Source organism: Delphinapterus leucas, chromosome 1 (genome assembly GCF_059928025.1).
Source record: "Delphinapterus leucas isolate spDelLeu-1000000601 "Yukka" chromosome 1, BTC_Dleu_Yukka2, whole genome shotgun sequence".
Taxonomy (NCBI): Eukaryota; Metazoa; Chordata; class Mammalia; order Artiodactyla; family Monodontidae; genus Delphinapterus; species Delphinapterus leucas.
The window spans coordinates 27,057,386-27,084,813 of NC_143129.1; the positions used below are offsets into that span (position 1 = coordinate 27,057,386).

The window sequence follows — 27,428 nt, forward strand, 5'->3', positions numbered from 1 at the left end:
AGCACAGGCTCCGTGTGCGCAGGCCCAGCGGCCATGGCTCACTGGGTCCAGCCGCTCTGCGGCATGTGGGATCTTCCCGGAGCGGGGCACGAACCCGCGTCCCCTGTACCGGCAGGCGGACTCTCAACCACTGCGCCACCAGGGAAGCCCAACTCCGTGTGTTTTGACACACGTTGTTGCTGGGAGAACAGGCACTGTGTGTACAGCTCCACTGGGAGAGAGCAACTGAAAGCACATGATTGGCGCCTCCTAGACCCTGTGTGCCTCTCCCCTTGGATGATTTTAATCTGTGTCCTTTTGCTGTAATAAACCATAATCATGAGTATCATCAGTCCTGCTGAATTACTGAACCTGAGGATGGCCTTGGGGACTTCCAAACTTGTAGCTGGAATCAGAAGTGATAGTCTTGGGGGGCCTGCTAAATTCAGATTCCTAATGCATAAAACCTCTAAGAGGAGGCCTGGAAATGTGCATTTTTAACATGCCCCTTGGGCAATTCCCATGACGTCAAAGTTGAGAACCACTGCTTGATGGCTACACAAGGTGACTGACTAGATTGAAGACAGCGGTCCAAATGCAGAGGTTGGCTCACATTTAACAAGCCCCAGTCCATCCTTAGCAGCTATGTCAGACAAATGCAGTAAAGAACAGAATCTTATGTGAGCAGCTGGGAGGCAGCTCTGCACCCAAGGCCTCTCCCTCCGCTGGCCCGATGTGGGGTTCTGAGGAGACCTGCATTATAACAGGACCTTCAAGATGCAGACTGGGGAGCCACGGTCAGCCCCAAACTGCTCAAGATAGCATGAGGGAAAATGAACTTCCTCTGGGATGGGTTTGGAAGGATGGGTCGCCCTGTATTTTTCACAAGCAGCCCACCTAATTCTGGCAAGTTTCAGTTGCAAGCTTGTGAAGAACTGCTTTCTAAGGAATCTCCATGATGGGTGTGGTGTTCGAGGTTGCTAACAATCATTTTGTGACCTTTATACACGATCTGACAAGGATCTGTACACGTGCGGATGTTCTGCATTTTCCAATAATTCTGCAACTCAAAGCAACTCCATACCTCCATGGCCCCTGTACCGAGAGAGCGAATGGCAGCCCTCACATGACATGGGAGATGACGGGAAGCAGCTGGTAAAGGCTGCTAGGATTTGGATTCTCCCTCTGCACTTACAGGGGGCTCAGCTGGGCAGGCTTGTGAACCCTCGTCTGAGGCGGTCCGGCCATCATCTTGCAACAATGATAACTAATCATTTCTGTCATTTTTCTTTGCTGCATCTGCCTCCAGCTGACCTGACCTTATTTCCTCTGGATTTGTTTTTCCTTTCAAGTCAGGACCACATTTAAGTTACGGAAATCTTTTTAAGAACAAAAACCCAAACTCACACTGAAGCCACAAGGGAGGGAGAGTAGGGAAGCAGCGACTTCTGTTACAAGAATCATAAATAAGTAATGACAGTGGTCCCGGAGACAGGGAGAGGCAGTGCTCTGCTCCTTCCCATCTTAGAAGATGGAAAATGAGAAGAGATTATCTTAGGGGAAGACATGCAAATACTTGCTCTTGTGGGCACAGGCTGCTGTTTCTGATAACCCATGTCCAAGGCAACAAGAAAGAAATTTTACAAGGTAGAAAATGCACACAAGAAGAAAAGGGTCCTAAAAACATTTTTAAAGCATCCATCTGTTTGGGGAAGTTTCTGAAACTGGGAGACAACTCACTTTCATATAGGAGTAACTGTAAAAAAGAAGTAGGACTACCTTGCTTTTGAAAAGTGTCTGCACCCCACAGTTTCACTGAATAAAGGAGTCACCTGCCATCTTTACCGCCAGCTTTAGCTCATGAGTCAAGCTGAATTTTTAATTCAAAATTTATAATGTAATAATACTACTTAAACTTACACTGCACCTTTTCCCCAGGAAAACTCAAAGAACCTCCTTAACTTCAAATTACTCATCTTTTATAGCAATCCTGGTCAGGTCTATGGGAGTCAAAATATTTTAATAAGTACTTAAAAATAACGCTTACTGAGTGAATTCATTTTTTTTCCCTTGTTGCACTCTGCAAGGAACTGGGGCAGAGAGGGGTTCAGCATGGAGACATAGCAGATTGGGACAGGGACAGGGAGAGCTCTCCTGTGCTCAGTTTCTAAAAGTTCCCAGGGTAATTCCAGTTACTGCTGCCACCTGCACTTTTTTGTCTCAAGTGCCCTCATTGACTGCTTGTGGCTGAAGTCTGAGCTCCCATTGCCCAGAACAACCAAAATAGAACCTCTCGGAGAAAGTTCCAGGCACTGTTATTTCTAAAAGTTCCCAGCACTGTTATTTCTAAAAGTTCCCTGGGTGATTCTGACACGCAGCCTGGGTTGCACACCAGCAGGATGGTAGAAAGAGCACTGAACTAGGAGTCAGGGTGTGGGTCCTAATCCTGGTTTATTTGCCATGTAACGTGTGTAAGTCACTTAAACTCTACAGGCTTTAGTTTCTTTTCTTATTATTTTTTTTAATGTGGACCATTTTTTATAAAGTCTTTATTGAATTTGTTACAATATTGCTTCTGTTTTTATGTTTTGGTTTTTGGCCACAAGTCATGTGGGATCTTAGCTCCCCGACCAGGGATTGAACTGGGGCCCACGGCATAACCACTGGACCTCCAGGGCATTCCTGGCTTTAGTTTCTTTGTTTATAAAATGACAGCAGTGGGCTTCCCTGGTGGCGCAGTGGTTGAGAGTCCGCCTGCCGATGCAGGGGATACGGGTTCGTGTCCCGGCCCGGGAGGATCCCACATGCCGCGGAGCGGCTGGGCCCGTGAGCCATGGCCGCTGAGCCTGCGTGTCCGGAGCCTGTACTCCGCAACGGGAGAGGCCACAACAATGACAGGCCCGCGTACTAAAAAAAAAAAAAAAAAAAAAAAAGACAGGAGCAGTGACATGCTCTGATTCTAAGAATTAATGATCTCCCAGAACCTCTCTTTTACACTACAGAAAATCATGTTCCCTTCCCCATTGTCAAACAATATCAGACCACATCCCCACATGAGTAGGCCTCAAACTTTTTTGCCTAAGAATCCGTTGAGAGTTTTAAAAAAAATATGCAGGATCCTTGGCCTCACTCCTAACATGCTAATGCAGGAGGTGTGAATATGCAGGGAGTCCTTGGCACACACTTTGGGAATCCGGTGCCCCGCATGGATAGGTTCTTACCGGTTTAAGCAAGATGCCACCCCCATGAAGTGTGGGTGTGGGCCCACTGTGATTATGTGTCACCTGCTCCCCCTCCCTTCCCCTGGGAAAAATCAGCTTTGGTCAGGTGAGGTGAACACATTGGAAAGCACAGACCTGGATCTGGGTACTAGCTCTGCCACTGGGATGCAGGGCTACCTATGAGACCGTGGAAAATGTAGCCTCTCCGAGCCTCCACGTTTCCTGTCTGTAAGGTAGTAGAACCTACTCCACAGGGTTGCCGTAGTAAAGAAGATAATGCATATAAAGCATAGGTACCCAATACATATAACAGATGCCTCCTAGAGAATTCCCTGGCGGTCCTGTGGTTAGGACTCCACGCTTCCACTTCAGGGAACACAGGTTCGATCCCTAGTCAGAGAATTAAGATCCCCCATGCGGTGCAGTGCGGCCATTAAATAAATGAATAAACAAATAAATTAATTAAATAACAGACACCTCCTAAAACACTGCAGTCTTGCTGAGAAGGGAAAACAGAGGCAATGTGAAGACCAGGAACAGGTATACGGGGGTGTTGGATGGGCCGGGTGCCCAACCCCAAGGTAGACTTTGCCCATAATGATGGGGGCGGGGCAGCTTCTGGACTGCTGTCTAGGGATCTTTCACCTTCAACCGCTGCCTCTCTGAATCCATCTTTGTCAACATCCCCAGAGTACAGGACCCGGGACAGGCAACTCAATTCACAGCGTCCCATGGAAAACTCATTCCCGATTGCTCTGACAACATTGCTAATTGTGGGCAAAGCAATGATAAAATGTGTACCAAGCTAATAAGAAGGATGCAAGGAAAGAATGCCTACGTGCTTTCCTTGTGTGTGAGTGACGAAAAATGGCTGGAGCCAACTGCACTTGGAACTCAAATGTCAGGAAAAGGAGTAAAGGGGAGGCCAGAAAAAAAAAATAGCAACTCCTGGAGGAGCTCATTGTAAGTATTCGCTGGCAAAGGCCTACCTGAGGGAGGCAAAAGTCTTCACCAGACCACCTGTCTAAAGGGGGCATCAGGCAGATGGGCTCCACCAGGCCTACAGCCAAGTGATGAAGGAAGACAGGCCAGGAAGCACCACAGGAAACAGCTGTCAGTGCGCTGGGGCCTCCCTTGCCCACCTCATGCATGAGAACCGCCTGCTTAGACTGGCAGGTAATATACATGGTAACATCTAGTGTGGGGAGCTGGTCATCACGTGCACCATGGCTAGCGTGTCATTGGTACCCACATCGCCCTCCTAGGTGGAGGGACCTTTCCCCTGAGAAGCACCAAGAGGCTGGATGAGGTTGCTCTGTGGGTTGCCAGGCAAAGCTCATGGGTCTCAACTCGACCCCTGGGACTGCAGGTCCAACCAGACCATCCTGCCAGGGGCTACGCTGGTCCTTCTCAAGGCGAGGAAAGCCATCCCAAGGGGAGCTATCCTTACAGGGGCGGCCCTTTGGGGCTACACCAATGTGTGCTTGAAACAGTCCTGTCTCTTGCTCGGCTCCAAGCACAGAGGGAGGGCTTCCTGAGAAAGCCGTCTGCTCAGCGAGTTGGTTCTCAAACAAGCGGCGCTCAGCAGACCCACCAGCGCTCAGCGGCGTGGTCCTGGGGTTGCTCAGAAGAGCCATGGCGGGTTCAAGCTGGTCTGGAACGTGCTCTGGAAGACTCGCACTTGAACAAGCTGTCTGCCTGCGAGACCTGTGGGACTCTAACTTCACCCAAATCCTTTCTACTTGCTTAGTACACATCTGAACTTTACCAGCGTGACCACTGACTATTTGCAGAGCTGCTCAAGAGAGAAGGTGAGGAGAAAAGAGAAACATCCCCTCCACCTCATAGAGGAGGGTCTTAGAAGAACTCCTCCGATATGAAGACCCTTTGCATAAAAATGTACTTCTGCAGCGGCGCTGGTGTAGCCTCTGCCTTCCCGCTGCATGATCGGGAGGTGGAAACTCAAAGGAGACAAGAAACAGGTGTGTTTCTGTACAAGGGGTACATGGTCTACACCCAAGGATGCTTCATGGGCATCCTGAATCCCCGCAGAAGCTGAAGCTCTGGCTAGAGGTGTCTGGCTTTAAACGGTGTCCCAGACACTCTCCCAGAAATGAAAATCCAAAGAAAGGGGGGATTTGGGTGCTACAGAACATCGTCTCGCAGTCTAAGTAAGGCTCTCACCCTACCCAGGAACTAGGCACAATTATTTAGTTAGTTCTCTTTTTTAAAACAAAACCAAAAACTTGTGTCTAGCTAGTATAACCAATGCCATAAGAGCTGAGATGTATTCTGTATCCCAGCTGGACCACGGGATGGACAAGTAATGAAATATTTCCATTAATATTGATAATAAATAGATTTTGGCAAGGCATAGGCAGATTCTTCTCTGTCCCCCATATGATATTTGGTCATAATATAAGTGGATTTTTTTTTTCCTTCGGTACGCGGGCCTCTCACTGTTGTGGCCTCTCCCGTTGCGGAGCACAGGCTCCAGACGCGCAGGCTCAGCGGCCATGGCTCACGGGCCCAGCCGCTCCGCGGCATGTGGGGTCTTCTCGGAACGGGCACGAACCCGTATCCCCTGCATCGGCAGGCGGACTCTCAACCACTGCACCACCAGGGAAGCCCTATAAGTGGATTTGAATTCATTTTATTTTAGTTTCTTTGGAATATTTATTTTTAAAATAAACTACTTTTTCATGGTGTGCAAATCACAGTCTGAATCGCTGCGATACTGACCCCGCCCCTTTTAAGGCTGTCAGGGTATGGATAGCATCTTTCCATGTCCTGATTTGACATGTATTGCATAAGTGTCAAGTGAATTTTTTTTAACACCTTTATTGGAGTATAATTGCTTTACAATGGTGTGTTAGTTTCTGCTTTATAACAAAGTGAATCAGCTATACATATACATATATCCCCATATCTCCTCCCTCTTGCGTCTCCCTCCCACCCTCCCTATCCCACAGCTCTAGGTGGTCACAAAGCAGTGAGCTGATCTCCCTGTGCTATGCGGCTGCTTCCCACTAGCTATCTATTTTACATGTGATAGTATATATAAGTCCATGCCACTCTCTCACTTCGTCCCAACTTACCCTTCCGTCCCCTGTGTCCTCAAGACCATTCTCTACGTCTGCGTCTTTATTCCTGCCCTGCCTCTAGGTTCTTCATAACCACTTTTATTTTTATTCCATATATATGTGTTACCATACGGTATTTGTTTTTCTCTTTCTGACTTACTTCACTCTGTATGACAGACTCTAGGTCCATCCACCTCACTACAAATAACTCAATTTCGTTTCTTTTTATGGCTGAGTAATATTCCATTGTATATATGTGTCATATCTTCTTTATCCATTCATCTGTTGATGGACACTTAGGTTGCTACCATGTCCTGGCTATTGTAAATAGAGCTGCAATGAACACTGGGGTACATGACTCTTTTTGAATTATGGTTTTCTCAGCGTATATGCCCAGTAGTGGGATTGCTGGGTCTTATGGCAGTTCTATTTCTAGTTTTTTAAGGAAGCTCCATACTGTTCTCCATAGTGGCTGTATCAATTTAGATTCCCACCAACAGTGCAAGAGGGTTCCCTTTTCCCCACACCCTCTCCAGCATTTATTGTTTGTAGATTTTTTGATGATGGCCATTCTGACTGGTGTGAGGTAATACCTCATTGTAGTTTTGATTTGCATTTCTCTAATGATTAGTGATGTTGACCATCCTTTCATGTGTTTGTCGGCAATCTGTACATCTTCTTTGGAGAAATGTCTATTTAGGTCTTCTGCCCATTTTTGGATTGGGTTGTTTGTTTTTCTGATATTGAGCTGCATGAGTTGTTTGTAAATTTGGGGGATTAATCCTTTTTCAGTTGCTTCATTTGCACATATTTTCTCCCATTCTGAGGGTTGTCTTTTCATCTTGTTTATGGTTTCCTTTGCTGTGCAAAAGCTTTTACGTTTCATTAGGTCCCATTTGTTTATTTTTGTTTTTATTTCCCTTTCTCTAGGAGGTGGGCCAAAAAGGATCTTGCTGTGACTTACGTCATAGAACGTTCTGCCTGTTTTCCTCTAAGAGTTTTATAGTGTCTGGTGTTACAGTTAGGTCTTTAATCCATTTTGAGTTTATTTTTGTGTATGGTGTTAGGGAGTGTTCTAATTTCATTGTTTTACATGTAGCTGTCCACTTTTCCCAGCACAATTTATTGAAGAGGCTGTCTTTTCTCCACTGTATATTCTTGCCTCCTTTAGCAAAACTAAGGTGACCATATGTGTGTGGGTTTATCTCTTGGCTTTCTATCCTGTTCCATTGATCTATATTTCTGTTTTTGTGCCAGTACCATACTGTCTTGATTACTGTAGCTCTGTAGTATAGTCTTAAGTCTGGGAGCCTGATACCTCCAGCTCCGTTTTTCTTTCTCAAGATTGCTTTGGCTATTTGGGGTCTCTTGTGTTTCCATACAAATTGTGAAAGTATTTGTTCTAGTTCTGTGAGAAATGACATTGGTACTTTGATAGGGATTGCAGTGAATCTGTAGATTGCTTTTGGTAGTATAGTCATTTTCACAATGTTGATTCTTTCAATCCAAGAACATGGTATATCTCTCCATCTGTTTGTATCATCTTTAATTTCTTTCATCAGTGTCTTATAATTTTCTGCACACAGGTCTTTTGTCTCCTTAGGTAGGTTTATTCTTAGGTATTTTATTCTTTTAGTTGCAGTGGTAAATGGGAGTGTTTCCTTAATTTCTCTTTCAGATTTTTCATCACTAGTGTATAGGAATGCAAGAGATTTCTGTGCATTTTGTATCCTGCTACTTTACCGAATTCACTGATTAGCTCTAGTAGTTTTCTAGTAGTGTCTTTAGCATTCGCTACATATACTATCATGTCTTCTGCAAATAGTGACAGTTTTACTTCTTTTCTAATTTATATTCCTTTTCTTTTTCTTCTCTTATTGCTGTGGCTAAAACTTCCAAAACTATGTTGAATAATAGTGGTGAGAGTGGGCAACCTTATCTTGTTCCTGATCCTCGGTTTCAGTTTTTCACCATTAAGAACGATATCGGCTGTGGGTTTGTCATATATGCCCTTTATTATGTTGAGGTGAGTTCCCTCTATGCCTACTTTCTGCAGGGTTTCTATCATAAATTGGTGTTGAATTTTGTCAAAAGCTTTTTCTGCATCTACTGAGATGATCATATGGTTTTTATCCTTCAATTTGTTAATATGGTGCATTACATTTATTGATTTGCATATATTGAAGAATCCTTACATTCCTGGGATAAAACACTTGATAATGGTGTATGATCCTTTTAATGTGCTGTTGGATTCTGTTTGCTAGAATTTTGTTGAGGAGTTTTGCACCTATGTTCGTCAGTGATATTGGCCTGTAGTTTTCTTTCTCTGTGACATCTTTGTCTGGTTTTGGTATCAGGGTGATGGTGGCCTCATAGAATGAGTTTGAGAATGTTACTCCCTCTGCTACATTTTGGAAGAGTTTGAGAAAGATAGGTGTTAGCTTTTCTCTAAATGTTTGATAGAATTCGCCTATGAAGCCATCTGGTCCTGGGCTTTTGTTTGTTGGAAGATTTTTAATCACAGTCTCAATTTCAGTGCTTGTGATTGGTCTGTTTATATTTTCTAGTTCTTCCTGGTTCAGTCTCAGAAGGTTGTGCTTCTCTGAGAATTTGTCCACTTCTTCCACGCTGTCCATTTTATTGGCCTAGAGTTGCTTGTAGTAATCTCTCATGATCATTTGTATTTCTGCAGTGTCAGTTGTTACTTCTCCTTTTTCATTTCTAATTCTATTGATTTGAGTCTTCTCCCTTTTCTTCTTCTTCCAGAAGAAATGGTTTATCAATTTTGTTTATCTTCTCAAAGAACCAACTTTTACTTTTATTGATCTTTGCTATTGTTTCCTTCATTTCTTTTTCATTTCTTTCATTTCTTTCTGATCTGATCTTTATGATTTCTTTCCTTCCTCTAACTTCGGGGGGTTTTTGTTCTTCTTTGTCTAACTGCTTTAGGTGTAAGGTTAGGTTGTTTATTTGAGATGTTTCTTGTTTCTTAAGGTAGGCTTGGGTTGCTATAAACTTCCCTCTTAGAACTGCTTTTGCTGCATCCCATAGGTTTTGGGTCATCATGTTTTTGTTGTCATTTGTCTCTAGGTATTTTTTGATTTCCTCTTTGATTTCTTCAGTGATCTCTTGGTTATTAAGTAGTGTATTGTTTAGCCTCCATGTGTTTGAATTTTTTACAGATTTTTCCCTGTAATTGATATCTAGTCTCATAGCATTGTGGTCAGAAAAGATACTTGATACGATTTCAATTTTCTTAAATTTACCAAGGCTTGATTTGTGACCCAAGATATCTATCCTGGAGAATGCTCCATGAGCACTTGAGAAGAAAGTGTATTCTGTTGTTTGGGGATGGAATGTCCTGTAAATATCAATTAAGTCCGTCTTGTTTAATGTATCATTTAAAGCTTGTGTTTCCTTATTTATTTTCATTTTTGATGATCAGTCCATTGGTGAAAATGGGGTGTTAAATCCCCTACTATGATTGTGTTAGTGCAGATTTCTCCTTTTACGGCCGTTAGCATTTGCCTTATGTATTGAGCTGCTCCTATGTTGGATGCCTAAATATTTACAATTGTTATATCTTCTTCTTAGATTGGTCCCTTGATCATTATGTAGTGTCCTTCTTTGTCTCTTGTAATAGTCTTTATTTTAAAGTTCATTTTGTCTGATATGAGAATTGCTACTCCAGCTTTCTCCTGATTTCCATTTGCATGGAATATCTTTTTCCATCCCCTCACTTTCAATCTGTATGTGTCCCTGGGTCTAAAGTGGGTCTCTTGTAGACAACATATATATGGGTCTTGTTTTTGTATCCATTCAGCGAAGTTTAAGTCTTTTGGTTGGAGCATTCCATTTACATTTAAGGCAATTATCGATATGTATGTTCCTATACATTTTCTTAATTGTTTTGGGTTTGTTACTGTAGGTCTTTTCCTTCTCTGTGTTTCCTGCCTAGAGAAGTTCCTTTAGTGTTTGTTGTAAAGCTGGTTTGGTGGTGCTGAATTCTCTTAGCTTTTGCTTGTCTGTAAAGGTTTTAATTTCTCTGTCAAATCTGAATGAGATCCTTGTTGGGTAGAGTAATCTTTGTTGTAGGTTTTTCCCTTTCATCACTTTAAAGATGTCCTGCCACTCACTTCTGGCTTGCAGAGTTTCTGCTGAAAGATCAGCTGTTAACCTTATGGGGATTCCCTTGTATGTTATTTGTTGTTTTTCCCTTGCTGCTTTTAATATTTTTTCTTTGTATTTAATTTTTGATAGTTTGATTAATATGTGTCTTGGTGTGTTTCCCCTTGGATTTTTCCTGTATGGGACTCTGCACTTCCTGGACTTGATTAACTATTTACTTTCCCATATTAGGGAAGTTTTCAACTATAATCTCTTCAAATATTTTCTCAGACCCTTTCTTTTTTTCTTCTTCTGGACCCCTATAATTCAAATGTTGCTGTGTTTAATGTTGTCCCAGAGGTCTCTGAGACTGTCCCCAATTCTTTTCATTCTTTTTTCTTTATTCTGCTCTGCAGTAGTTATTTCCACTATTTTATCTTCCAGGTCACTTATCCATTCTTCTGCCTCAGTTATTCTGCTACTGATTCCTTCCAGAGAACTTTTAACTTCATTTATTGTGTTGTTCATCATTGTTTGTTGGCTCTTTAGTTCTTCTAGCTCCTTGTTAAACATTTCTTGTATTTTCTCCATTCTATTTCCAAGATTTTGGACCATCTTTACTATCATTAGTCTGAATTCTTTTTCAGGTAGACTGCCTATTTCCTCTTCATTTGTTAGGTCTGGTGGGTTTTTACCTCGCTCCTTCATCTGCTGTGTATTTCTCTGTCTTCTCATTTTGCTTAACTTACTGTGTTTGGGGCCTCCTTTTCACAGGCTGCAGGTTCATAGTTCCTGTTGTTTTTGGTGTCTGGCCTCAGTGGCTAAGGTTGGTTCAGTGGGTTGTGTAGGCTTCCTGGTGGAGGGGACTAGTGCCTGTGTTCTGGTGGATGAGCATGGATCTTTTCTTTCTGGTGGGCAGGTCCACGTCTGTTGGTGTGTTTTGGGGTGTCTGTGACCTTATTATAATTTTAGGCAGCCTCTCTGCTAATGGGTGGGTTTGTGTTCCTGTCTTGCTAGTTGTTTGGCATAGGGTGTCCAGCACTGTAGCTTGCTGGTCATTGAATGGAGCTGGGTCTTAGCATTGAGATGGAGATCTCTGGGAGAGCTTTTGCCATTTGATATTACACGGAGCTGGGAGGTCTCTGGTGGACCAATGTCCTGAACTCAGCTCCACCACCGCAGAGGCACAGGCCTGACACTTGGTCCAAGCCCCAAGACCCTGTCAGCCACACGGCTCAGAAGAAAAGGGAAAAAAGAAAGAGAGAGAGAGAGAGAGAGGAGAGAGAGAGAGAGAGAGAGAGAGAGAGAGAGAGAGAGAGAGAGAGAGGAAGGAAGGAAGGAAGGAAGGAGGGAAGGAAGGAAGGAAGGAAGAAAAAAGAAAAATTAAATTAAAAAATAATTATTAAAAATTGAAAAGTAATAGAAAAAGAAAAAAAAAGAAAGAAAGAAAGAGAGAAGAGAGCAACCAAACCAAAAAGAAATCCACCAAGGATAACAAGCGCTAAGAGCTATACTAAAAAAAAAAAGAAAAAAGAAAACAATGAACAGACAGAACCCTAGGACAAATGGTAAAAGCAAAGCTATACAGACAAAATCATACCAAGAAGCATACACTTACACACTCACAAAAAGAGCAAAAGGAAAAAAAAAATATATATATATATATCGTTGTTCCGAAAGTCCACCACCTCTATTTTGGGATGATTCGTTGTCTATTCAATGAATAGACATATTCTATTATCACAGATTCTATTGTCACAGATTCTATTGTGGAATCTGTGTATTCCACAGATGCAGGGTACATCAAGTTGATTGTGGAGATTTAATCTGCTGCTCCTGAGGCTGCTGGGAGAGATTTCCCTTTCTCTTCTTTGTTCGCACAGCTCCCGGGGCTCAGCTTTGGATTTGGCCCCGCTTCTGCATGTAGGTTGCCTGAGGGCGTCTGTTCTTTGCTCAGACAGGACGGGGTTAAAGAAGCAGCTGCTTCGGGGGCTCTGGCTCACTCAGGCCGGGGGGGGGGGGGGGGGGGAGGGAGGGGTACAGATGCGGGGCGAGTCTGCCGCGGCAGAGGCGCGCCATGTGTTCTCCCGGGGAAGTTGTCCCTGGATCACGGGCCCGTGGCAGTGGCGGGCTGCACAGGCGTCCGGGAGGGGAGGTGTGGCTAGTGACCTGTGCTCGCACACATGCTTCTTGGTGGCGGCAGCAGCAGCCTTAGCGTCTCATGCCCGTCTCTGGGGTCCACACTGATAGCCGCAGTTCGTGCCCATCTCTGGAGTTCATTTTGGCGGTGCTCTGAATCCCCTCTCCTCGCGCCCCCCGGAACAATGGTCTCTTGCCTCTGAGGCAGGTCCAGACTTTTTCCCGGACTCCCTCCCGGCTAGCCGTGGCGCACTAGCCCCCTTCAGGCTGTGTTCACGCAGCCAACCCCAGTCCTCCCCCTGGGATCTGACCTCTGAAGTAGCCGGAGCCTCAGCTCCCAGCCCCGCCCGCCCCGGCGGGTGAGCAGACAAGCCTCTTGGGCTGGTGAGTGCTGGTCGGCACCGATCCTCTGTGCGGGAATCTCTCCACTTTGCCCTCCACACCCCTGTGGCTGTGCTCTCCTCCGTGGCTCCGAAGCTCCCCCCCTCTGCTACCCGCAGTCTCTTTCCGCGAAGGGGCTTCCAGTGTGTGGAAACTTTCCCTCCGTCACAGCTCCCTCCCAGAGGGTCAGGTCCTGTCACTATTCTTTTGTCTCTGTTTATTCTTTTCTCTTTTGCCCTACCCAGGTACGTGACGAGGGGAGTTTCTTGCCTTTTGGGAAGTCTGTGGTCTTCTGCCAGTGTTCAGTAGGTGTTCTGTAGGAGTTGTTCCACATGTAGATGTATTTCTGATGTATTTGGGGGGGGAGGAAGGTGATCTCCACGTCTTACTCTTCCGCCATCTTGAAGGTCTCCCCTCAAATGAATTTATGCAAAGTCAATCTGACTTTACCTATACTTTTTCTTATGAAATGTGGGAAAGGGATGTATTAGCAGGGAAAGTGTCCCCCAGTAGACTAGTTGAGTGATTTTGGAAAGGAAGAGGCCCCGATGGTGGCCGTCCCCCTGGCCTTTAGTCACTGTACTTAGTATGTCAGCAGCCCTGTGCCCCCAGGCAGTATTTTCAGTCCTTTGCCAACTCCATGGTACCCTCTCCAGCATACTGGTCACCTCCCCTGCTCCCTGGACCATAAAGTATCCTCACCCCTGCTCAGGGATGTGCAGGCTCTAGTCTTACAGAAGCAGCTTTGACAAGCACAGATGTTTCTTAGGCTGGAGGCTTTGGGTGCCAGGAAAATAATTCATTGCCTATATTATCAGTTCTGTAAGTCCAAACTTCTGTAAGTGAGTTTGCTTGGAATAAACCATTTAGGTTGGAGTAAAAGGAGAGAAGGGAGATGGCTGGTATGTGTGGCAGGGTGAAGTGGAGAATAAAAGAGAGGGAATCTGTGTGAATGCACAAGAAAATATTTGCTTTAATACCACCTTGCTTCTGTAGAGCACTTTACTGTTATGAAGCATTTTAATGCATATGAACTTATTTTTAAAAATCTGTATCTCAGGCAGAACTGGCTGACAAGGGAAGACTGGAAGAAGTTCAGGCAACAGTGACAAGACCTGGGCTAGAACAGATGTGTCCCTAAATCACCATTTAAGTCTGGGAAGACTCTTAACTTCTCTGAGACTCAGTTTCCCTATTGATCAAACAAAAACTAAATTGGAACGAGGGCTTGGATTATCTAACTTCTAGAATGCCTTCGACTCTGAACGTTGGTGATGCCTTTTGTTGTAACAACGTGCTGTTGCATAACTGACTACAGCAGGGCTTTTGTGACACCAAGAGGAAAGTCAGACTTAATCTTGTAGAGGAAAAATGCTGGCTTAGAATGAGTTACAGATCTGCTGCTTACCCATCCGTTGTGCGACTCTGACAAAGCGAGTAACTTCTCTGAGCCTCAGTTTCCTAATCAGGAAATGAGGACAATAAGACTTGTCTTGTAGGGCAGTTGTACTTGTTAAATGAGATAGTGAATCTCAATGTACTTTTAAACTCTAATGACCTAAAAAATGTGATAATTTATTGTTATCACGATCACCAGCACGCAGAAAAATCCATTAGCCCTCTAGGAATAACCTAACAGGGCTTCCCTGGTGGCGCAGTGGTTAGGAATCCGCCTGCTAATGCAGGGGACACGGGTTCGAGCCCTGGTCCGGGAATATCCCACATGTCACGGAGCAACTAAGCCCGTGTGCCACAACTACTGGGCCTGCGTTCTAGAGCCCGCGTGCCACAACTACTGAGCCCGCGTGCCACAACTGCTGAAGCCTGTGAGCCTAGAGCCCGTGCTCTGCAACAAGAGAAGCCACCACAATGAGAAGCCCGCGCACCGCAACAAAGAGTAGCCCCCGCTCTCAGCAGCTAGAGAAAACCCGTGTGGAGCAGCGAAGACCCAATGCAGCCAAAAATTAAATAAATGAATAAATTAATTAATTTTTAAAAATTACCTAACAACAGAAACAAATGAATTGAGCAGCCCTTACTATTCGCCCAGCGTAAGTCCTAATCAGGGAGTAAAGGCCATTTACAACTCCAGGGAAAATTAGTTTAGCTTCTTCCCTGCTTTACAACATCCATGGAGTAGACTTCTGTGTGCCCGTCGCCCCTGTAAGCCACATACAGCAGGCTTAGGCTGCTAACAATGATGATTTTCTCCACCGTGAGGGCAACGAAAGTAATCTCCTTATACAGATCTCTCAAAGACCACCATTTATATTAAAAATAATCAATTATACCGTCGTACTTAGAAAGGCAATACCTGTTCTTCCAAACTTTGTAAAATGATGGTGACAGCACAACATCGTGACCGGAAATGAGGAATCCCGGTACGTTCTTTGGAAGCACCTGGTCTTATTATAAGTTGCCTAATAAAAGAACTGACACTCCACTGCCATCCCCAGGTACACAGCCCCTCCCATCACATTTGGGGCTAAGTGTTCAGAATTATGCACGCAGACCTATATAATAGAAGCCTCTACTCCAAGGTGATTTTTCACTCCCTTTCTTGGAATTACTATGTATTACGTTGTTATGTACAAGGTTGGAAAGAAGCTCATCTAAAAAGGGATAAACTTTTTTTTTTTCCCAGGATGACCAAGTAACAGAGGGCCTTCATCTCTGGGCAATATTCAGGAAGCCTGTTGTTTTCTTTGTTCTCTGATGTTTTTGAGCTTGTCTGGGTTTTAAGCACTAGGCCATGGGTTTTAGCAGGAAAGTCTTTACATACAAATTAAATAACCTTTTTTTTTTTTTTAATTGAAGTAGAGTTGATTTACAGTGTTGTGTTAGTTTCCAGTGTACAGCAAAGTGAGTGTTATATCTATTCTTTTTCAGGTTCTTTTCCCTTATAGGTTATTACAAGATGTTGAATATAGTTCCCTGTGCTCTACAGTACGTCCTTGTTGTCTATCTATCTTATATAGTAAATAAACTTTTAATTAATAGAATCTTACAGAAATCATAGCTTGCATGGACTGCATGTAAGAGGAAAAATAAATTTACTTTTAAAAACCTTAATTCTTTATATAATTTTGGCTTTTTTAAAAATACCTTGAAAATAAAAGCAAAGGTAGCAAGTACTTTAAGGGTAAGACACCACCTTACCCATCCTTGATAATTTCCAAAAGGAGGAGCATAATAGATGTTTGATCAATGCTTGCCAAATTAAATTACTTTAAAAGTTTCATAAAGAAGATATACACTTAATCAGAATAAGAGTTTACATAGCATTATTATAAAAGCTCTATCCCCAAATAAAATCAATAATGGTGTTAAGAGAAAGTGAAACTCTCTTGTAATGAACTTGATGAGATATTAGTTCTGTGCCTCACGGAAATTTGGGGCTAGAATTAATTCTTAATTCCTGCCTATTCCTACTTCAACCTTGCTGATCATCAGAGATATATAATCAACAACTGGCATTCCAATTAGTTAAACTCAATGCATTCTTTTAAACTCTAAAAGTATCTCTATAGGGTGAAAACAAACAAGCAAAAAATATATATATATACATACATAAAGTTGTTGCAACCAATAGACTTAGGGACAATTGCTAGGAGTAAATGAATATCTTGTCACGACCAGTAAATTTAGGGATACCTGCTAGAAATAAGTGTCTACCTTGTCAATCTACCACTGTTTGCCACAGTTCTTTCTCTCCTTAAATGAATCATGTCTAACGCAGAACTGATAAGTAGTAATTGATTTAATTCTCTGAGTAACACGCATCTTCTGTATCATTATATACAGTTTTGGCCCAATATATTTACTGCACTTTTTATTGAGTAACATGGAAACGAGTGCTGAGTTGGCAGCCCAATAATGAATGGCCCTCATGTTATCTGAGTTGCTCTCTTGCATTGACAGAAATGGTGATAAATTGGGTTGTAATTGAGAAAGAAAAGGAAGACGATTACTCCTGATGCTGAGATGCATTTATCCCCTGCCCCAGCCCTTACTGAACACGCGTGCTCCTCCATCAGTCTGCAAGATCAGCCCTGAAACAGAAAGCAGCCCAGGGTACCGCCCCGTCTGGCACACAGGCTCATACCCCTGCAGCCACGAGCTTGACTACGTGAGTGGCTTCCATGGGATGGGGGTAGGGGGTGGAGGAGAGCACTTTACCTTCCTGCACACAGACGGGTTTATCACTTGGGATCCAGCCTAGGGTTCCGTTCAGATGTTTCATACACAGTCTCTTTGTAGAGCCCTTCAGCTTGAATCCGTCTTGGCAGTGAAATCGGGTGACGGAGCTTTCAAAGAAAACCCCTCCGCTGGGCGTCCTGAAGCCATTCTCAGGGACGCCTGGGTCAGCACACACCTGAAGGTCATCGAACCCTACATGGACAGAGAGAAGAAAAGGTGCCTCTGAATATATTCTTCGGATGCTGAAGGTTTCCCATGATAAATGGCAGACACTGTATTCTTTCCGATGCTATGGGCCACCCAACTCCACTAATAAAAAAGCCAAGAAAATAAACACTCTAGTGCACATTTCACACTGCTTTTTGCTCTTTGCTTAGAAAAGCGCTCATTAGTGATTTCAGTTCCACGGTCAAGTTAGCCCTTCAAGGAGTTTCTAGGAGTAGCAGACGAGGAAAAGTAAACAACGAAAGGAATACAAAATGGTAAATGTCGAGACTGAAGTACAAAATGCAGAAGGGAGCGGAGGAGGGAGAGGTAGTCGGGAAAGGGGGAGATGGAATCTGAGCCTGGCTTTGAAGGACGGGTAAGACTTCAAGGACAGAACCAACTTCGTGAAGGGGGACACAGGGGAATGGCTTGTGCAATGGCCGGGCCGGGAGACGGCGGGCGTGTCTGCAGAGCAGCAGGTGGCTGAGAGCGATATAGGGTTTGCAGAAGAGGCAGGCTGGCGATGCCCACCCTCCCCTGCCCCCTGCCCTCGCCCCCATCAGCCAGGCCTGGTCGACATTTCTCCTCCTCCGGGAGGCCTTCCTTAACCCCACTCTCCCTGTCCCCCCCCGCCCCGCCCCAATTTGTTCCACCACTGTAACGTGAACACAGCCCTGTACTGAATCATTTGGAGAATGATCGCCTCTCATTCTGGGTTATGAGCCCCATCGAGGACAGGTTTTGAGACTTTTTCACTCTTGTGAAACCTATCACAGCTCCACCTAGAACGTGCTCCATAAATGTTTGATGAGTGAATAAACAGAGTTGGAAAAGGGAGAGGGAGACATACCGGGGTGACCCTAGAAAGCCAGGCTGAGCGGGGAGGCCAGTGTGGGGCCGTGGAGCTGGGCAGTGGGGACCAGGAGGCCGACAGGACAACATCCTGAGGGACTAAGCGGAGGAGAAAGGGCCCAGGGCATGGCTAGGAGACCCAGGTAATGGTGCAGTCAGACGTGGTGGGCCTGAGGGCACAGGAAAGTGCTGGAAGCAGCAGGGAGGGCACCAGAGTGTGAGACATCCCAGTTCCAGAGGCCCCTTGTCAACTGACTGGATGTCGGGGTGGGGGAGACAGCCAGACGGCTGGGACGAAGGCCCGACTCTGGCCTCAATGGGGAGGAGAGGGCTGGGGTCATGGCCCGCACTGAGAGCTTCGGACAAAGACATGACTGGGACCAGATTTGCATTTCTGAACGATCTTTTGTGTAGCCACATGGAGCTCATGGATGTCACGAGCTCGTTGGGGGACCCCAAGGATAAGGAAGGGGTCGTCTATGTGCACAATGCTCCAACATACCCTCCAAGGAAAGCAATGTAGGCGACAGAGAGAGCCCCAAACTTCTGTGCACTACGAAGGCCTTCTACTCCATTTTCTTACAAAATCAACCAACAAATCCTTCCTGAAAAGGTACCCAGAATAACTATGCATGATTTCTTCCAGATGGGGGTTGGTGTGCCCATCCACCCCCGCCCCCAGCGCAGCTGCTGGTGCCAGGTCAAGACGTGGCAGAGGGACAGGAATAGCCTGGGCCGTCTTAGAAAAGCCCAGCCCAGACCGGGAGGCAGTATCACCAGGGCTCTTGGAGGACTTACATGGTTTCCAGGCGATGCCCAGATATCGGACTCATGAGATATCTGATCCTCTGTAACACACTGGGCTTGCAAAACGTCCTCAGCTGGTAGGTGATTCCCTGACCCCAACTTTCATGGGCTTATGAAGGGCTCACTTGCTGTCCTCCCCAACTGACCTCAAGACCCTGGACATTGTGCCAGCACCGCTGTGCCGAAAGCCACACGACACAGCACAGTAGGCACCGCGGCAGCACGGGGTCCAGCAGTCACAACGTGCTCTCTCTGCCGAGGGCATGTGGCTGTGGACCAAGCGAAAAGTCAAGGAGGAAAGCAGGGAGGTGGATAGCGTCCACATCTGACTCTATTACATCTTTAAGTGGGAGCAGGTCTGATACTTTATGAAACAGAAGACGCTTTGACAAAGGACACCATCTAGCCTCTCAGCCCCCCTGACACGCAGCCGCAGCTCTGCCCCGCTGTGAGCACCCTGACAGTGGAGGCTGTTTTCCAGCCCCTTGGAGGGTGATTAATACCCATCTGGGGGGAGGGCAATAAAGTACTAGCAGGATGGCTTCATGTTTTCGTTTCAAAGGAAAGCACTGTAAATTGTCAAGTGCTTCCTAAGTGATGAAGGTCAATGATTTCCTTCTGAGTCTGGCCATCTCAGGGTGGGTCCTTTAAACGTATACCCATTATGGTATTGAGGGGGCAACTAGCAGCAATGGAATTCGTGACTCCATGCCAGCCCAGAAAGCCTAGAAGCATAAACATACAGAAACCTGAATGGTCTGGACGCTTTCTGGCAGTCTGTGAGTGAAAGTCACTCTGACACACACGCCGTAAGTCAAACAGAGGCCGTGTCAGTCACTGGGCGGCCACAGAAGGGCAAGCCACAGAAGGGCGGCCACAGAAGGGCAAGTAAGAGGATGGGACAGCCTTCTGGAAGGTCTGGGGCTGACTGCTCACAGCTAGGCAGACACCCGCCAGCCAGAGGGAGGAAGGGCACTGGGGGGGTGCAGGTCACAAGGCATGGAGGTGGGAAGCCGCTGAGCACATTTCAGGGAAGAGGTCGTTCTGCCAGGCTGGGGGCAGGGTGACCACCATAGGTGGAGCCCTGGGGTGGAGGGTGGTGAAGGGAGGGCAGGAGACGGCGACAGCAGATCCCGAAGGCTGAATGTGTTAGCTAAGGGTCTGGACTTAATGAGGAGGTTAGGGGTAGGGGCATGGTATGTACTGAGAGCTTCGAACAAAGACACGACTGGGATCAGATTTGTTTTGTTGAATGATCTTTCCTGTACTCGCAAGGGGGACTGACTCGTCTAGACCAAGCAGGAGGCAGGAAGCTCATCGGAAGTGCCTCCAGGACACCAGCTGCACCGAAGGAGCAGCAGGGCAGCTTTGTAAAAGGACATTCACGGATCCAGGCTCTCTCTGGCTGGGCTGGGACCCAGAAGTCCTGAGTTTTAGAAAGTTCTCTCAATGACTCTTAGGCAGCTAGTCCTGCACCTGCCCAAGGGAGGACCGGCATCTGAGAACTGTGGGACCTCAGGGCTCGTGCCAGAACTGGGTGGGAAACGAGGAGTCAGAAGCAAGGCGGGCGCAATGGAACAGAAATAGGGCCACATGAGACACTAAGGACACAGAATCACAAAACCTGTGACCGACTGGACGGAGGACGGGGTTAGGGGAATGAATTAAAAGAGAGGCATCTAGGATAACGCCCATGTTCTGATGTCGACGACGGCGTAGACAGCAGGGCCGTGCACTCAGACTGACAGGACAAGGTGAAGACAGCAATGATATGTCTGGTGGGGGGCCGGGGAGTTTGAGTTCTTGGTGGAGGGGGGACACCCAGGCAGAGATGTCTGGTGATGAGCTGGAGGCCGAGTCTGAAGCTCCATGGTGCCCCGGGCTGGTGCGGGCACGGGCGGGTGCACTGTCCCGGGAACGAGCACAGCGTGAGAGGAGAAACAGCCGAGGCACCCACAAAGGACACTGGGAACATAGGGCCACGGAGAAGGGAGACCTGACTGTGTCATGGGAGCGAGGGAAAGGGTTTCAGGAAGGAAGGAGTGGGCAGCAGTGTCAGCTAAGATCCACTAAGCAAAGTCTGAGAAGCATGCACTGGCTGAGGGCAGGGAGCAATGGGACCAGTGCCCAGGCAGCTTCAGGGACAAGGAAGAACTATCCCTGGGGGAGGATGCCTGCCTGCTGACGTTTAGCAGGGGGCAGTGAGAGTAAGCATGGGCTTCTCTTTCCAGATGCTTAGTGGGAACAAAAGAACACAGGTTGGGAGTTATCCCTGGATTAGGGTCAAGGGAGGGGTTTGATTGTTGTAATAAAATTATAAGATGAAGGAGATTTGAAAATGTCTCTACACAGCAGGGAGAAACAAAGATTGCAGATGAGGAGGAGCAAAGGGGAGGCAAGAGGGGTAAGTTCCCTGCACCTGGATGTGGGCAGGGAGGGGACCCAAACCCTGGAGGAGGGATTGCCCTCCACTGAGGCAGGAAGGGGAGTTATGCCAGAACCTCCACTGAGGGAAGCATGTGCCCCATAATGTGCTCATCCTCCAGGACTCAGCTTAAATAGCGCCTCCCCCTGGGAGCCTTCTTCCTCCCTTCAGGCACCTGGGCTGACCTCTCTTAGCGAGCCCCTCGCCCTGTCGTTGCTGGTCTGCTTAGCCGTCTCTCCCACTGGGCTGTGAACTCCTGGAGGGGGAGATGGGGTCCTATACTTCACTTCCTCCTATACTGAGTGTGAGCACTCCACAAGTGCTGCTAGTGAAGGATTGGTGGGTGGATAGGTGGATGGATAGATGGGTGATGGATAGAGGATAGGTGGGGGGATAGATGGATGGAGAGAGGATAGGTGGATGGATAGAAAATAGGTGGGTAGATGGATGGATGGACAGGAGATGGATGGATGGAGAGATGATGAGGATAGGTGGGTGGGTGGATGGCTGGCTGGCTGGATGAATAGAAGATGAATGGATGGAGGGTGGGTGGGTGGGTGGATGGAGGGTGGGTGGGTGGATGGAGGGTGGGTGGGTGGGTGGAGCCACACGCTCTGCTGCACTCATCAAGCAAAGGTCCCTACCCCATCCCACCAGTCACACCTATCACTCTGATAGTCCCAGAAGCTTATGTATTCCACAGACAAGGGAGGTGTGCATCCTCTCCCCCAGCACAGACGCACTCTCTCCTAACACCCTCTCACCTTCCTCTCGTCTCCCAGCCTAAGTAGACTGCATTCCTTAGGTTTTTATACCCTTCTTCCAATCCACATCCTCAGACACCTCAGCCTTCCTCCTCCGTCTCCACTGTAGGGCCCAAGGTAGGTTTACGCAAGGGATTTGGCTGAGACATCTGTGCCTCCCCCGCTACCACACACACACTTTGGGCCGGTCATCCCCTGCTCAGAAATGAGCCATGGGGAGTGCTAAGTCCTAGGCACTGACCCCTCGACTTGTCACATCACCCTACCACCGTTCGCCGGGCCACAGAGCTGTTCTCTCTCAGAGAAGGACAGGTCATTCAAGTGAGAGCTGAAGATGCAGCCCCGAATCCACCAGAAAAATGACTCCTGCTCTAATAAATAAATGATGAGAGCATCGTGGAAATGATGACGGGAGAGCAGCAGAATTTCCCAATGAATCTAACTCGGTACTCTTTCTTTCTTTATTCCTTCCTTTTAAAAAGAGCATTTCCATCCACTTTCTCCGCTTTCATGTCACCACTGCTAGCCTCCGGCTCTGTCCCCGTGCCTGGGACAGCGCTGACGATCAGGGTGCTGTGGGCTGTGGGATCCAGCCCTCGGCATGGAAGAGGGAAATAAGAACAAGTGGTAAAAAGAGAGCAATCAGAAAATGGGATGGTATAAGAAGAAAATATTCTTCATTTTGGACAACTAATCCCATTGAGCAAGATAGTAATCTTCTAGGACTTGCCACATCTTCAGACTCCACTTTTCAAATCACCCCCAAGCGGATCAGTTCCCAGCCCAGGTCATTCTTCTGTAGAGCTGTTCTCTTAATGCCTTTCTGAAATGTTGACGATCAGCCCCATCAGATAACACATCCATTAAGGGGGTGGGCTGCTTTAGGTATTAGGGAAGAGGAGTGGAAAATAACTTGAGCATGAGCCCACTCAAATAATCTTATCCCAGGAACCATACTCCTAAGGTCCTGATCGCTTTCACCCCATTCTTCAAATTCTGTGTATGCTTTGGAGCTAAGTAGCCACAGCATGGAGAAAAAAGTTCACAGCATGATTTCCAATATGTTTCTTTGTGGGGGAAGTGGGAGGAAAAGGGAATATTCCATTTTCATAAGTGCCTGGAAGCAGCATCCCCTAGCAGTTGCTTCTAAATTCAATTCAGAGCGCAACACCTATCTACGAGAGACAGTCTTTGTGATGGTTCATTTTATGTGTCCACTTGACTAGGCCAGGGGATGCCCAGATATTTCATCAAACATTTATTCTGGCTGTGTCTCTGAGGGTGTTTCTGGATGAGACTGACTTTGAGTGGGTAGACTGAGTAAAGCAGATTGCCCTCCCTTATGTGGGTGGGCCTCACCCAATCAGTTGATGGTCTGAAGATAAAAGGGAGAGTAGAAAGAATTCTTGCTCCCTCCTGACTGTCTTCAAGCTGGCACATCAATCTTCTCCTGCCATCAGACTCAGACTGAGACTGGAACTTACACCATGGGCTCTCCCGGTTCTCAGGCCTTCGGATTCAGACTGGAACTTACACTCTCGGCTCTCCTGAGTCTCCAGGTTGCCAACTGCAGATCTTGGACTTCCCAGCCTCCATAATTGCATTAGCCAAGTCCTTATAGTGCATGCATGGGATCTATCTCCTATGGGCTCTGTTTTCTCTGGAGAACCCAGACTAATACAGTCTTCCTAAAGGTACTCGTGCACTTTACAAACAAGAGTAACATGGATGCTGACTGTCCCCACACTCCAGAGGATGATATTTCTCTCTGGACCCCTGAGTTCAGGTAAGCAGCCCATTGAGGCAGTTGGGGCACAGTGGCAGGGGCGGGGGCAGCGCCTGGGGCCTGGGGTCTGAACGGCATGCTGTAGAGTCCTGGCCTGAGGTCCCCTCTGGTGCTTTCTCAGCCTGTGTCACACTCTTGAGTCCTGGCGTCTCCATTACTGGCACTGATTTTCCTGCTTACTGTTTGTGAGCCCAGGAACAAGTCACGGGTAGGATTGTAATTTGAACTTGTTCTCAGTGGGATTGAGAGAATCCCCATCTTCACATACAAAGAAATGCATCCGGCCTCAATCTCATTACGAAGTCTTGACACTTCTGATTTGGTTACTTCTGAGTCTGCTGAAACCTACCAGACAGTTTTACTGTGAGCAACAGAAGTCTTTGAAAAGAATCATAAAAACGAAAGAGGTGTGAAAAGCAATCTTTTGGCTTATTATAACTGAAAAGTCATATCCTAGAAAGGAAGAGTGTATCAAATGTAGCCAAATCAATTTCAAACTAGGACCAGGCTTCCGTTTCCCTGTAAACTGCTATATGAGTCTTTGGGGGAAGAAACAGAATAGAGACACAAAAATTGATTTTTTATGCATTTACTTAGTGAGGAGGTCCTTTTCCTGTCGTATTTCACGTTTGTGAATGACTCGAATCTTCATGAATCCTAAACTCTGTGAGGGCAAGAATATTTGTAAATGTTTTTGAGTCCCTGTATCAGTTAAAACAGGACTGAGCCAATAGCAACGGTGAAACAGTTAATGATTCAATAGGATGTAAATCCTCATGGTTCCCCCCAAAGCTGACACCTCCCAGCACACCGTCTCAGAATAAAGAGGCTGGGGAACCTTTATGGTCCCCCAAAACATTCAAGAATCCAGGCAGTCAGCCACCAGACAGCTATTGACCACAACAGGGATCTGAAGAGCATTTCTGGTGATGAAAAATGCTCTTGAGGAGATCACGACCTAACCTCAGATATCAGTTTCATGAAACAATTAGTCCTGGTGAGTGGAGAGCCTATTGCCCTCGACAGCAAAAGAATAAATGGAGAAGGATGTAGTAAGCTTGAGGAAGTCCCTCTTGGCCACGTAAGGGCTTTTCCCCCATTAGATGTGAACATTCCAGTTCCAGCTGCCTTGGGCTGAAATCTGTCTTTTTCTCACCACCAGCAACGCAGACCAAGTTTCTTTTAAGCCACCTAACTAGTAAAATATTACTGTGCTTCAAAAAGCATTTATACCAGGAAGGGAATGCTTCTGCCGCATTAGAGAAAAATCTTCAAAAAAACCTATTCTTAAAGATTCTGAAAGTTTCATTATCTGGGCTTGTTGAATTACAAGCTAAAATGCATTGGGAAGGTCCTGAGGATCTGTTGATGAGGGGACCCTTTGACCGTCTCTTTATTGCCAACACACACCTCACCTTGATCTCCCCCACCGTCTCAAGAATCCCTTGCTCTTAGAACTACTTTAATTCATTTTTTTAATGAACACATGTATTGATAGCCTGCCTTGTTCCAGAAACTGTGTGAGCTGGTGCTGTATCTGTAACAAGGCATCAGCAACAAAAAGAAGAAGATAGAGGCAATACTACAGAAATCATATTAGGCAAAATCTATTCAGCAAATAGATCAATTCTCTAACATCAGTATTTTCAAACACAGAGCTCCTGTGTATCAGGTCAGCTATAGGTGACCTGATAACATAGAACTACCTGACGTGCCAGAAGTTTCCGGCCACCTGGCAGCCAACTGCACTTTGGGGCTGGTCCATTCTCTGCCTGTCAGCCCATCAGAGGTTCCTGACATCCCTTCAAGGTGTTGCCACACTGGAGTTGAACATCAATGGATGTTCCTTCTGAGCCTGAGATCCTAGAGAAGTTCTACATATTCTGGAGGTCCGTCCTGAGCCAAGGTCAGGCTCAAACAATTAGAGGATCGCCCCCCCCCCCCCAGTGCTAGATAGTTTAGGGGCTGCCAAACATCTTCCAGGAAATGCTAGGAAGACTGAGTAACCGGGGCGCCAAGGCTGCTGGAATGCCTCAACTCTTATGGAGATCAAGGAGCTGGTAGGCCCCTCCCAAGTGAACCCACCGGGAGGAGGGAAGCCAGAGTGGGCCACGGAAGACCCTTGCTGGGATAAGAGGAGGCCCCAGAGTCAGAATGCGGTAGAAACAGCAATTTAACAATTTAACACTGTGGAAATTACAATTAAAATCAATGTGAAAATGTAATTTGCTTTATAAAGATTCATTAATAACCCATATCTCCCTAACAAGATCATTAGTCAGTGTTTCTTCACCTCCTCTGTTCCAGTCTAAATCATCTCCATGTTTGGCAAAATTTCAGCTTTTTGTTTGTAAAAAGAAAAAGAAAGAAGGGGAGAGGGCACTTACTAAAACAGAGATGGGGAAAGGAAAATATAATCTGTGTATACACTCACTCAACAAACAGTGCTGGGTGCTGGGGGAAGGAGCTAAGGACGCTCACTCAGCAGGTGGCATGAACTGGGACTTCCTGCAGAGCCAGCCTGCATCCAGGACCTTGAGTTTTTGATCTACAAGCTGTGGCCTTGCAGTAGGTCATGAAATCAATTTTAAGGGTCACAGCCAGCACTTTTCAGAAATGAAAGAGAAAGGAGAAGTCAGAGTGCATCCTCCACGGTAAGGGTGAGTACTGTTTTGTGTGGTTTTATTAGTTCCGCGTGTGCACACATGCTGGTCTGCAATGTAAAATATATTTCTTTCAGTGGTTCACAGTCAAAAAGGTTTGAAAAACACTGCTTTAAATATACTCCACCTTGTCGTTCCACGTGATAACATACATTTACTTCGAATAACGTAGTGGGTGCTTAAGGGCTCAGGTTCTGCAGCGAGACTGTGTACTTTGAGTCCTGACTCTGCCATTTTCTAGCTGTGTACTACTAGCTGTGTACCGTCTACTATTTATTATAGCAAATTTATACTAACAGGATATCACTTAAACCTAGTTTTTGGAAGAACCAACAATGTGTTGGGGGGTTCAGGATTTATCTAGGTGGGTTGAAAACTCAGTATTTTGGATTCCATTAGCCAGAATCTACACTGAATACTGCATACACAGTTATAGACATAATAGAAACTTGGAATATTTGTATGGTAATCAAGTTAGGTAACATTTCCCAAGAAATAGGGAGAATGTTTCAAGAAATATCCAGAGATGAACGTCTGAGCAAGTAAGTGTAGCAAAAATAAGTCTTAATAGCATAATTTCGACTTGATTAAAATGGATAGAGACTACAGATGTGGCAGTCATAGCACTCCCCACTGGATGCCAGAACTGGTATTTTTCTCCTCTTGATTTAATTCGCTTTGATTACCCAATTATTCCTAAGTCCTTTCACTCAGTTTCGGCTCCAACAAAACTGAGAACAATGCTAACTCATAATGTGATTTCACTCTAGTTTCATGATACTGCTCCCTAAAAGCATGTCCAGCAACATAATAA

General features: G+C 46.0%; 1 protein-coding gene across 3 annotated transcripts in view; it reads right to left on the minus strand.

Annotated features, from left to right (window-relative positions):
- SUSD4 (sushi domain containing 4) overlaps positions 1–27,428 on the minus strand; it is a 125,237-nt gene that overhangs the window by 42,387 nt on the left and 55,422 nt on the right. For all 3 annotated transcript variants that reach the window (XM_089907159.1, XM_022579291.3, XM_089907155.1), the window contains one exon: positions 17,090–17,302. In XM_089907159.1, the coding sequence (XP_089763285.1) occupies positions 17,090–17,302 (213 nt within the window). The remainder of the gene's footprint in view (positions 1–17,089; positions 17,303–27,428) is intronic.